Raw genomic sequence first — 11190 nt, forward strand, 5'->3', positions numbered from 1 at the left:
GGCAGGCAGTTGCAGGACGGAGCCAGCCCCCGAGCCCCGCCGTGCCCCGGATCCTGCCTCCGGCCCTCTCCAACGGGGGGTCTCTGTAGCATCCCCCATGGGCCCCTGCCAGTCCAGCACAGCTCTTGCACGAGACTCCCACTCTCTTCTCAGGGCCAGGGAGAACCTAGAGTCCAGAGAACCCAGGAGTAACAATTTGCCAGCTCCTCCCTGCTCGAATCCCCGGACCCCTCTCTTCTCTCAGAGCTGGGGGGAAAAGCCAAGAACCCCTGGTCCCAGCCCCTTGCTCTTTAAACCTTCAAGCTCTGCAGCCCCAATTCCAAGTTGAGAATGGCACCCAGGTGTCCTGGCTTCCGGCTCCAGAACCAGTCACTACCACCCCATGGAGGGAGGGGTGCTTACCTGAGAGGGCCAGGAGCAGGGACAAGAGCAGGAGCGGGGAGCAGTACCAGGGCATCATGACTGCAGGGAGAGGGTGGCTGGTAACTTGGGCTGGATGCCTGGCATCAGCAGGCATCTCTCCTTCATGTCTTTTCCCATAGCCAAGGAAGGAACCCAGGTGTCCCGTCTCCCAGCCCACCCTCCCCCTTACCTCACCAGACCCCATTCACCCCCAGAGCAGGAAGAGAACCTAGGTGTCCTAGCTCTAGCCCCCCACCCCTACTGCACCCCCTTCCACTACCCTCACCGAGCTGAAGAGAACCAGGAATCTGGGCTTCCAGCTCCCCCTGAGCTTGCATCGCTGCTCCCCTGCCCTCCCTACTCAGAGCTGAAGAGAACCCATATGTCCAGGCTCCTAGCCTGTGCCTGCTCTTGCCCCATAGACCCCACTTCCTTTCTCAGAACTGGGAGAGAAACCTGGCGTCTGGATTTCCTACTCTCAGCTCCCCCTTCCCTCCCATCACTGGAGAGGACCCAGTTGTCCTGGTCGTCCCCCGCCTGCTCTCCCCTTCCAGAGCAGGGAGAGAACCCAAGAGTCCTGCCACAGAGGCTGTTGGCTCTCAGGGCTGAAGGGCACAGGGAAGGCACAACAACCGCTTTGCAGAGTCCTGGAGGGTGAGGGTGGGGGTGGGCAGGGCCCGTCTGGGGGTTGTGATAAGCTAACAGCTCCCAGGGGCAGGTGTGCAAAGAAAGCGCCTGCCTGATTCCACCTCCAGCTACCCAGATGTAGCTGTTTCTGGGGTGGAGCTGGCAGCGCAGCCCCCACAGGGAGCCACCAACGGGTGCTGCCACCCCTCCCAGCTGTCCCACTCCCTGGCTCCTGGGGCTCAGCAGCACTCTGGGGCTGGCAAACTTCTGGGTGCTGGGCCCTGCACTTGGACTTCAGGCCATTAGTTAAAGCTTATCTGTTTGGGGGTTCTTGCCCCACACCTTAAAACCAGCAAGAACATAAATTCAGATTCAAGTGCAAGCCCAGGTCCCTGCACCCTTCAGCCCATACCAGGGTGCCAGGCTGGTCCATGCCCACACCTGCCTGCTGCCCTGAGGTCTCCTCCCAAGCAGGAAGAGACTGAGGCGCCCAATACTACCCTGAATCACTGAGTCCATGACGCTTGTACCCTCCTGCTCTGTGGTTCTGTAGTGGCAGTGGGGGCTCGGCCCCTCTGCAAAGACACCGTTGCTCTGGCATTAGTATTAACGGTAGGTCCTGGCCCCTCTATATTCTAGGATCTCAGCCACCCAGAGGCTCCAGGGCCCTGGCCTTGGGGACAGCAGCAGCATCCAGGATGCCTTGCTCTGCCTGGGCATGAGTCTGTTTACAAAGACCTGGCACAGTCATCACAAATGTGGGCTGAAGCTATGTAACAGACCCATGGTAGCAGGGGATGGCCCCACACTGCCTGGGCTGGTGTGACCAAAGAAAGCAGGAACTACATTTACATTTCAAGGTAGAATCTGTAAGAGGCAAGAGACATGTATTCAGTGTCTCTGTTCCAGAGACTGGTGTGGGGTATGCCATAGGTGAGGGACATCCGAAGCATGCTATAGTCAAGGCACCCAAGGTGGGGAAGGAGGTGCAAATTCACTTATAAAAACTCAGGCAGAGATGAAGCCTGTTGGATCTCCTCCTCATCACCTCAGAAGACCTACAGACCTCACCCCCAGAAGGATTTCTTGAATCCCTGGCTGCAAAGAAAGCCTCTGCCCTAGGGATTACATCAGACCTATTGTAGCAGGGGACTGGTATGTGCTTGCTCTTTTAAGGGCACAAGCAGCCTAAGAGGCTGCTTGCTAGTGGCAGGGGGGGAGCTAATGAGGCACTCACCTGACCAGAAGAGGGCTCAGGCTTGAGCTAAGCCCAGATCCTGCATGAGTCAGTTCGTCTCTCTCTCCCTGACCATCACGAAGTGAGGTGTTCCTGCTGCAGAGCAGCTGGGCTTCTGAAGGGACCTAGATTTCTCTAAACAACTCTGCAGGCCTGGGAACAAAGGCAAGTCCCCTGAGCTAAGAAAGATTAGGTTTTACAGCCAAGTGGCCTTTGTTTATGTTAAACCCCTACTGGTCTGAGATGCTTCTTGTTTATTTAAGGTACACTGATAGAGTTTAGCCTTGAGCCCTGAAGTGCAAGGCCTATTTAGAGAACTGTTAATTCAGGAGCCCTTAGACTGGGGCCCCATCAGGTGCCCAGCAGCTGAGGAAAACGCTGAGACCCAGATCAGAGGGTCTGCAAGCTCGAGTGGGCTAAGCTGGACTAGATGGTCTGAGAGCCCAGAGGAGGGGCTGCGTGTGGGACCAGGGGTCCAAGAGCTCAGAGGGAGACTACATGAGGGACCAGGGGGGTCTAAGGGGGCTGAGTGTACAAATATTTGATATCAAAGAGAGAGACCACCTGTGAGGCTTGGGGCATGATGTAGGGGGGAAACAAAGTCAGGCATTGAACACTTAAAGCTACCAGTGCCTTGCAGGGGCACAGATACACATGTAGACCTTGAAGCTACAGGGGCCCTGCAGGGGCACAGGCCAGCTGAGACAGTTTATTGAGCTTAAGGGTCAAATCAAGGCAGCTGAGAGTCCAGGAGGGACCCAGTGGTACTGCAATGGGACTAACACTAACTCTAAGGTCTGTGGGCAGCCTTCCTCATTTAACCTCTAGTAAGAACAAGGCATGGAGGGCAAGTAATTAAGGCAGGGCTGTAATAGGCACCCCTGGGGCATGAACCTGCCACACCTATGCAAGGCTTTCTGTTGTCTTTTTGGTTTATTATGTGGTATTTTAAGTTACCCTAAGTTGTGTGTGCTGTTGCTGTGTCTTACTGGGCAGTGTCTTAGCTTTGGCAAAGTTTTTCTGTTGTTCTTTGTCATTTGCTTGAAGTTGCAAATTACTGTGCTCAATAAATGCTCTCTTCAGAGAATGGACTATTCTGGTTCAAGCATTTATGAATTCAGTGCCACTACCTAAAGTCTAACATTAAGTCTGGTAACAGATTTTGATGTCCCTGGGTGGGCCTACTGAATTTGCTTGGACTGAAAGATTTTGTTGTGCATAGCACTTGGACATTTTGTTGAACACTGGACTTGAAAACTGTTTGGATTGAGAGCTGTTGAGGATTTCAAAATCTATTCTGTGGCTAGGAGGCTTATTCACTTAAATTTGCCAAACTGTTTTTGCAAGGAAGAGAGCTCAGATTAAGTTGGAATTCAGGAGCCCCCCCCTCCCCCCCCCCTTTTTGGATTGACTTGATATGGCAGGCTCAGTAATAAAAGAGCTGTTGGAACTAGAGAAATTGGTGATGAGTAAAATGGCTCTGGGTTTTTGGAATAAGGATGTGTTCTGTGGACCAGACGCGTTTGTACAATTTTGTGGCCAGTGGTCTCAGATCACCGCTGGGCATAAACCCTAGGTGAATAAACAGACAAAGAAATAAATCACTTAAAAGGGATGCTTTTGACATGCAAAGCTTTAACTAAAGGGCTCCAACAAAAGGTATAGCTGTTAAAAGACAGCAAAAGAGGGAGTCACAGATGCTGCAGCAAAAAGCAGCTATCTTGGAGGCATAAGTAAAAGCATCGTAAGGAACACCTTTAAAGGATGCAGTGGAAATTACAATATTAGAAAAAAACAGGTGGAAGACTTAAAAAACCAAAAGGAGGTGACAAATAAAGAAATGGCATTGTGGAAATGGAAAGCATTGGATACCTAAAGTGCAGTGTGGGCAGATGAGAAAATAGACCTGGTTCTCATCATAAACAATGCCACCAGAAGATAAGGGAGTTAGAAACTAGATTGGAAACATCATGAAGAATCATGGCAGCAATACAAGCAGGATGCATGGCCGGGGCAGGGGGGTCTAATGAAAATGAATTGGAGGATTGGGATGACGACAACCCAAACATAAATTTTCCTTATTATGATTATGAAAATAATCATTGGGGTGAAACTCCTTGTCCACCATCCCCATATGCCCCCTTAAAAAGAAATTTGCAAGGTTTAAATATTGCTTGTCAAGGAACTATGGCTCCCATTTCTTTAAACACCTCCACCCAGAAGGGAATGGGCCATCTGCCACTCTCATCACCCAGCTCCTATCCAGATAGGAGCCAATTATCTTAGATAAAAATTTGGGACCTTCAAATGGGGATAAATTTATGGGACTGGTTGTATTCCCTAAATCAGGTATGGGAATCAGATAAGATGACAGTGGGAGAAATGGTAAAAATTGTAAAGGTGTTCATGGAGGAAAAAAGTTCCTGACTGTCTGAAAAGGTTTATAAAGATGAAGAAAAAAGTGTAATGGCAATCCTGAGGGATGTTGCAAGATATTTGTGGGAAAGGATGGGATGCTGTCCATGGTGGCCAGGCATGTGGAGAAACCAGGCGCAGATGCAATGATATTTACAACTAAGTTCTGGCTACCCTTCCTGCTGAGGGGCAAAGTAACCACATCCCAACAGGAGCCAGATATGAGGTATGCTAATCTGTTGTTTAAACAGCTCCTGTTTGGGGTGCTTAAGAGGGAAACTAAAAGCAAGCTCTCATTGCTGTGTAACTTAGGGTCAGACTGGGAAACAATTCATAATGCAATACTGAGTGTGCGATGCAGTCCTGAAGCCTATCAAAAAGGGAAAGTAAAAGTCTCAGCTGTCACCTTACATAATAACAGACCAAAGGGAAATAAGCAGTCTGTAGGTGAAAAAAGGGAAGGTTTTTAGGGAACCAACAGGAAATTAGAATTCTGGAGAGTACAAATCTGGCATCGACTTAGTAAATTTGGAAAAAGAGAAGAGATAGATGGCCTGCCTACTGCAGTTATGATGACAGTTAGCCCATCAGGAAAAAGTAAGGACAGAATCTAGTGCTCTACCTCCAGAATGTTAGGACAGCCTGGGGTCTGATAGCCTCCTTTTTCTAGCACCCATAAAATATGACATGGGGGCATCCTCTAGTGAATGTGCAATTTGAAAGTGATATAAACAGTCAAGCACTGAGACATGGGTGCTTCATTTTCAATGGTGAATGTAGAGAAGGCTCCATTCTCATGCTGGAAGCAAGGAGGTGGAAAGTGGCTTGAGGGGTTTAATGGAAAAGAATCATTGGTCCCCTTCTCACAGGGGAAGTGATTTGGAATAAGGACCCAATGGCCCCAAGGCACATTTAGAAAGATGAACTGGAGCAGCAAAGAATACTGGGCATGGATAGCTTTAAAATATTACAAATAACTGTGGATTTGAGTAATAACACTCTGCTTTGTCTGGCGGCAGGTGATGTGGTGGATGAGCTCCCCCATGTAGTTGCAGCAAGGCATAGATGTACTGCTCTCAAAGCTAAAGAAAGCAAAATTAAACCCTAGGGAAAAAGATGTCCAAACTGTAACCAATACATTCCCACAGATTTGGGCACAACACAAATTGGAATACAGGAGAATTGAAGCCCAGGGGTTAACTGATGGACCTGATTCCCAACCCAAAAACAATACATATATCCGACTGAAGCGGAAAGCAGCTGATGGGAAACCATAAGGACTTTGCTAGGACATGAGGTAGTGATAGAACACCAGAGTGCCAACAATTCCCCTGTCTGACCTGTAAGAAAAGCAGGTGGGAAAACCTGGAGGCTAACCATTGTTTATAGGGCCCTCAATAAGGTCACACCTATGACAACCCCAGTGCTAGCAAAGTACCCTGAAGTGATGGCAGCAATTGCTGGAGGGACAAAGTGGTCATTGGTGCTAGATTTGTCTTATGCCTTCTTTGCCATTCCCTTTCGCCCTGATTCCTGGTATAAGTTTGCATTTTCATTCAAGGGGAGACAGTACACCTTTACTCAGGTACCACAGGGATTTTACACCACACCTGCTATATGCCATGCTCATGTGATGAGCGTGTGGAATAAATTGGATAACCAAGGAAAAGTGAGTTTATATGTAAATAATATCTTGATATACTCCAGTACCCAAGAAGAACATCTAGAATTGTTAGGACAGGTCCTACAACTGATAAAACAGACAGGCTTTAAGGTTAGCCCTAGCAAGACACAGCTACAGGTTTTCTATCCCAGTAACTTTTAGGCAAGAAGGGCGATCCCCAGACAAACAAAGGATAGAGCTGATACAGAAGTTAGCAGCCCCAAATGATGTTACCACCCTGCTGTCATTCCTGGGACTTTCAGGATTCTCTCAGAAGTTAATAGAGGGGTATGCAGAAAAAGCAGCTCCTCAATACAAGCTCTGAAAAAAGGAATCTCCATGGAAACAGGGGTGTGGAGCAACAAGAAGTAGTCAAGGCGCTTAAGGAAGGCTTGTTACAAGCATCTTGGCTTATCCTCAAGTGAATGAACCATATGTCTTCCAGTTAGCAACTGCTGTGCAAGGACTCGGAGCAGTGCTGAGTCAAGACCATGAATCTGGCCTGAGGCCTGTGGCATTTGCTTCCTGGACTCTAAATCCAGCAGAGCCTTTCCCTCATGTGAGAAGGAAGCTCTGGCATTACTTTGGGCACTGCAGCACTGGGAGTACCTAGGTGCTGTGGCCTGTAGCCACAGTTCAGTATCCCCTGCCTTGTCTCCTAAGTTAATAATGTTCAAAGTTGTGCTGTTTGCTTATTGTGACAGGGTGGCCAAGACAGCCTGCCACAGTAAGCAAGGAAGAATACAAGGCAACAAAACTTACCGGGGGATGCTGAAGAAATCATGCCAAGCTGAGGTGGGAAAGACCGTGACTAATTAAGGGAATAAGGTGGGGCCATGGTAGTTCAAAGGCTGCCGTGGCAAGCCCAGCTGCCAGAATTCGAGCCCAGGACAAGGAAAACAGCACGGCACATGGAAAAGAGGAAAAACATGCTGAAAAAGGAGAAGGAAAACAGCTATGTCCAGAAGAGAGCAAATCAGATGTAGCCACAGGGAAAGCAGCAGAGGAAAAAGGGAATTTAAAAGGATGATGGGGAGTGTCTGAGGCTGGAGAAAAGGGGAGCGAGGTACAGATAGAGAGAAGATGAGAGGAGGAACTGATCCTGAGGCTTGGAGGAAAGCCTCAGTCCCTGAATTTACCTGAGAAGAGAAAGCAAAGCAACAGAGGAGACCACTCTGTCAGTGGGTCCAGTCCCGAGGGGTGAAGATAACTACTTTGGGACCCTAGAAGAAAGAAGAGACACGGATGAAATTACACCTCCAGGACGGGTGAGTCCATCCTGACCCTGAAGGTAAGGGTGAGATTAGAACTGAGAAGCAGCTGTCTTGGGACCCGTGAGGGGAAGAACAGAGCAAGCAGCCAACTTAACAGAAGACCCCCAACTAGGGGGCTCACGGGACTAAGACCAGACTCTCCATCCAGTAGGCAAGCAACAACAAGCCTGGAACATCTGGTGTGCTTAGGGCAGGGCATGAGAATGATGGAGCCCTGAGAAGATAAGCCAACCTCCTGAGCCTTTAACTGAGCTCTCTCTAACCATCAAGGCGTGGCAGAAGAATTTTCAAAGGACAGAACACAACTGTTACAGCAGAGACACAACTCGGCTCCAGGCAGCATGACCCAGCTCCCTTACACTTATGTTAAGTTAAGGTATCCCCATGTTTGATGTAATGTGAGGGTATGATGACCCCTGCATGATCCCCTTGTTGTATATAGGTCACTGGTGTAGGCCCAGTGAATCTAGAAGGTGCTGGAAGCCCTGAACTATTGACCTGTGGTGTGAGGGCGCATGTGTGACAGGCTGGAAGGTGCAAGACTGGCTGCGCACATGTGTGTGCATGATGTAATGTTCTGGAACCTTCTGAGAGGAGGCTTTAAATAGCAAGTGTGAGGGATCATGTGTGGGTTTTGTGTGTGAGGGGTTGTGTGGTGTGGAATCAGAAAAAAAAATGCCTTAAACTTTGATCATACGAGTTATAAGATGACATAACCGCTTTGTGGGGAATTGCTGGCTCTGTATAGTAGAACAGATAAGGGAAAGTGTTTGTTCTTTGTAACTCCTCTGCAACTGCTTCGCTCACCGCAGCCTTGAAGATAGCAAAAAAAAAAAAAGGTATGTACAACTCTGATTTCCAGGTGCAAGAAGGGGGTGTTAGTTCTCGCTTTGTCTCCTGCATAATTCCCATCCTGATAACAGCAAAGAAGTAATGAGGTAGTGTTTGTAGCTGCTTTTCTAATTCCACTATATGATCACGTGAGTTGTAAGCGACTGTTAAAAAGTATATAAGCCTCCTGATTTTGCTCTTGGGGAGGAACCCCTTCCAAGTGCTTGGGAAATCCATGTCACTTTGGGGTCCCCGCTACAGCTGTAGTTTCATTTGAATAAAAGCTTCTGCTGACCTGACCCAAAAGTATGCTGCGTGTGTTTCCATGACAGTGGGTAAGGTTGCTAACCCTCCCGGACTGGCCTGGAGTCTACCAGAATCAGCGTTAATCTCCCAGTGACCATTGAAAGTAATCCAGGAAACTGATATTGTGAATGGGTTGAACAGTACAGTTAGTGACGTTACATCATGCTGGGAAAAAAATCTCCCAGGATAGCTTCAGTCAGAGTTGGTAACCCTACGTGTGTGTTTGGGAATGTGGGTTCTGACAATGGACTGTGTGTGGTGGTTTGGTTTGGTGGACTGTGTTTTGTGGCTTGTGAATTTGATAGCGTGTGAGACTGAGGGATTTAATAGATTTCATAGACATTTGGGCTCGAAGGGACCTCGGAGGATCATCGAGTCCAGCGCCCTGCCCCAGGGGCAGGAAGTCAGCAGGGATCATAGGATCCCAGCAAGATAAGCATCCAAATGTGTCTTGAAGGCATTCAAAGTGGGTGCTTGAACTGCCTCCTGTGGCAGTCTATTCCAAACATTGGGGGCTCGGACAGTAAAGATGTTCTTCCTTATGTCCAGCCTGAATCAGTCACGGTGGAGTTTGTGACCATTTGATCTTGTCATCCCTTGGGGTGCTCTGGTGAACAGATGTTCCCCCAGATCCTGGTGGTCACCCCTGATAAACTTATAGGTGGCCACCAGATCACCCCTGAGCCTGAGCTTTTCCAGGCTGAAGAGTCCCATGGCTCTTCGTGAGTGTGGCTCTTCTCTGCACTCTCTCAAGCTTCTCCATATCCTTTTTGAATTGTGGAACCCAAACCTGGACACAGTACTTCAGCTGCGGCCTCACCAAGGCCGAGTACAATGGGAGAATGTCATCCTGGGATTTGCCTGAGAAGCATCTATGGATGCAAGCCAGCATTTTGCTTGCTTTACTAGCCGCAGCATCACATTGAAGGCTCATGTTCATCTTGTGGTTAATCATGACCCCCAAGTCCCCTTCATCTGTAGTGCTAACCAGTGTAGGACTGCTGAGCCTATAAGGATGCTGCAGGTTTTTCCTCCCAAGGTGGAGAACCTTGCATTTTTCGGTGTTGAACACCATCAGGTTCTCGTCCGCCCATTTCATGATCCTGTCAAGATCTGCTTGGATCACCCTCCTGTCCTCAGGTGTGGATGCTTTACCCCAGAGTTTGGTGTCATCAACTAACTTGACCAATCTGCTTCTGACACCAATGTCTACATCATTGATGAAGATGTTAAAAAGTAAAGGCCCTAGGACAGAGCCTTGAGGGACCCCACTGGTCACCGCACACCAAGACAATTGGCTTCCATCAACCACCACCCTCTGGGTCCTACTGCGGAGCCAGTTCCCCAGCCAGAGGATCATGGTGAGGTCGAGGCCGCAGTTAGTCAGTTTTGCCAAGACGTGATCATGGGATACTAGATCAAAGGCTTTTTTAAAGTCAAGATTTATGACATCAATCTCTTCCCCCTTGTCCAGGTGACAAGTCACCTAGTCATAAAAGGAAATGAGATTGGTCAAACAAGACCTACCTGCAATAAACCCGTGCTGGGTATCCCTCAGGATATTGCTGTCAGCTAGTCTGTTAAGGATGGCCTCTTTGATAATCTTTTCCAAGACCTTCCCCAGGCCATTGATGGGCCTGTAGTTTGCCAGACCTACTTTCCTCCCTTTCTTGAAGATAGGCATGACATTGGCCTTCTTCTAAACTTTGGGCACTTCACCGGAGGACCAGGAGTTCTCAAAGATCTGTGCCAGGGGCTGAGCTATGATGCTTGCCAGCTCCTTGAGTACCCTTGGGTATAAACCGTCAGGGCCGGCTGACTTGAAGGTATCCAGCCTGTCAAGGTGTTCCTTCACGAGGTCAGCTTCGATGAAGGGTAAGGAATCTTCCTCACCCAGGCATCCCTGTCCCACAGTGGGCAGGGGCGTCCCATGGGACTGGTGAAAAACTGACGCAAAGTACCCATTTAGCAAGTTTGCTTTTTCCTGGGCATCAGTCGTCCCATCTGGTTTAGCAGGGGTCCAATGTTGCCCTGGCTTTTCCTCCGACTCCCCACATATCTAAAAAAGGACTTTTTATTGTCCTTGATATTTGTAGCTAGCTGGAGTTCCATCACAGCCTTGGCTTTCCTGGTTTGCTCTCTGCAGGTCCAGACCAGAGCAGAGTATTCCTCCTTGGTGGTGGTTCCAGTCCTTCATCCTTTGTAGGTCTTCCTTTTAAGACACAGGAGGTCCACTAGTTCCCTGGAGAGCCAAGGGGGCTGCTGTGCCCTTTTGCTCCCTTTCCTCTGAGATGGGATAGACTTTGCTTGCATATCTAGGATTGCTCCCTTGAGGAGCAACCACTCGTCCTGAACTCCGCTCCCCTTTGGGTTGTGGCCCTTTAGGGCCTCCCTGACAAGCCTCCTGAGCTTGTCAAAGTCAGCTTTCCTGAAGT

General features: G+C 48.9%; 1 protein-coding gene across 1 annotated transcript in view; it reads right to left on the reverse strand.

Annotated features, from left to right (window-relative positions):
- LOC102387007 (intercellular adhesion molecule 2-like) overlaps positions 1 to 592 on the reverse strand; it is a 16585-nt gene extending 15993 nt beyond the window's left edge. The window contains exon 1 of the mRNA XM_014519890.2: positions 403 to 592. Within this exon, the coding sequence (XP_014375376.1) occupies positions 403 to 517 (115 nt within the window). The 5' untranslated portion in view covers positions 518 to 592. The remainder of the gene's footprint in view (positions 1 to 402) is intronic.
- Between the last annotated feature and the right edge of the window lie 10598 nt (positions 593 to 11190).

This window comes from Alligator sinensis, unplaced genomic scaffold (assembly GCF_000455745.1).
Source record: "Alligator sinensis unplaced genomic scaffold, ASM45574v1 scaffold707_1, whole genome shotgun sequence".
NCBI lineage: Eukaryota > Metazoa > Chordata > Crocodylia > Alligatoridae > Alligator > Alligator sinensis.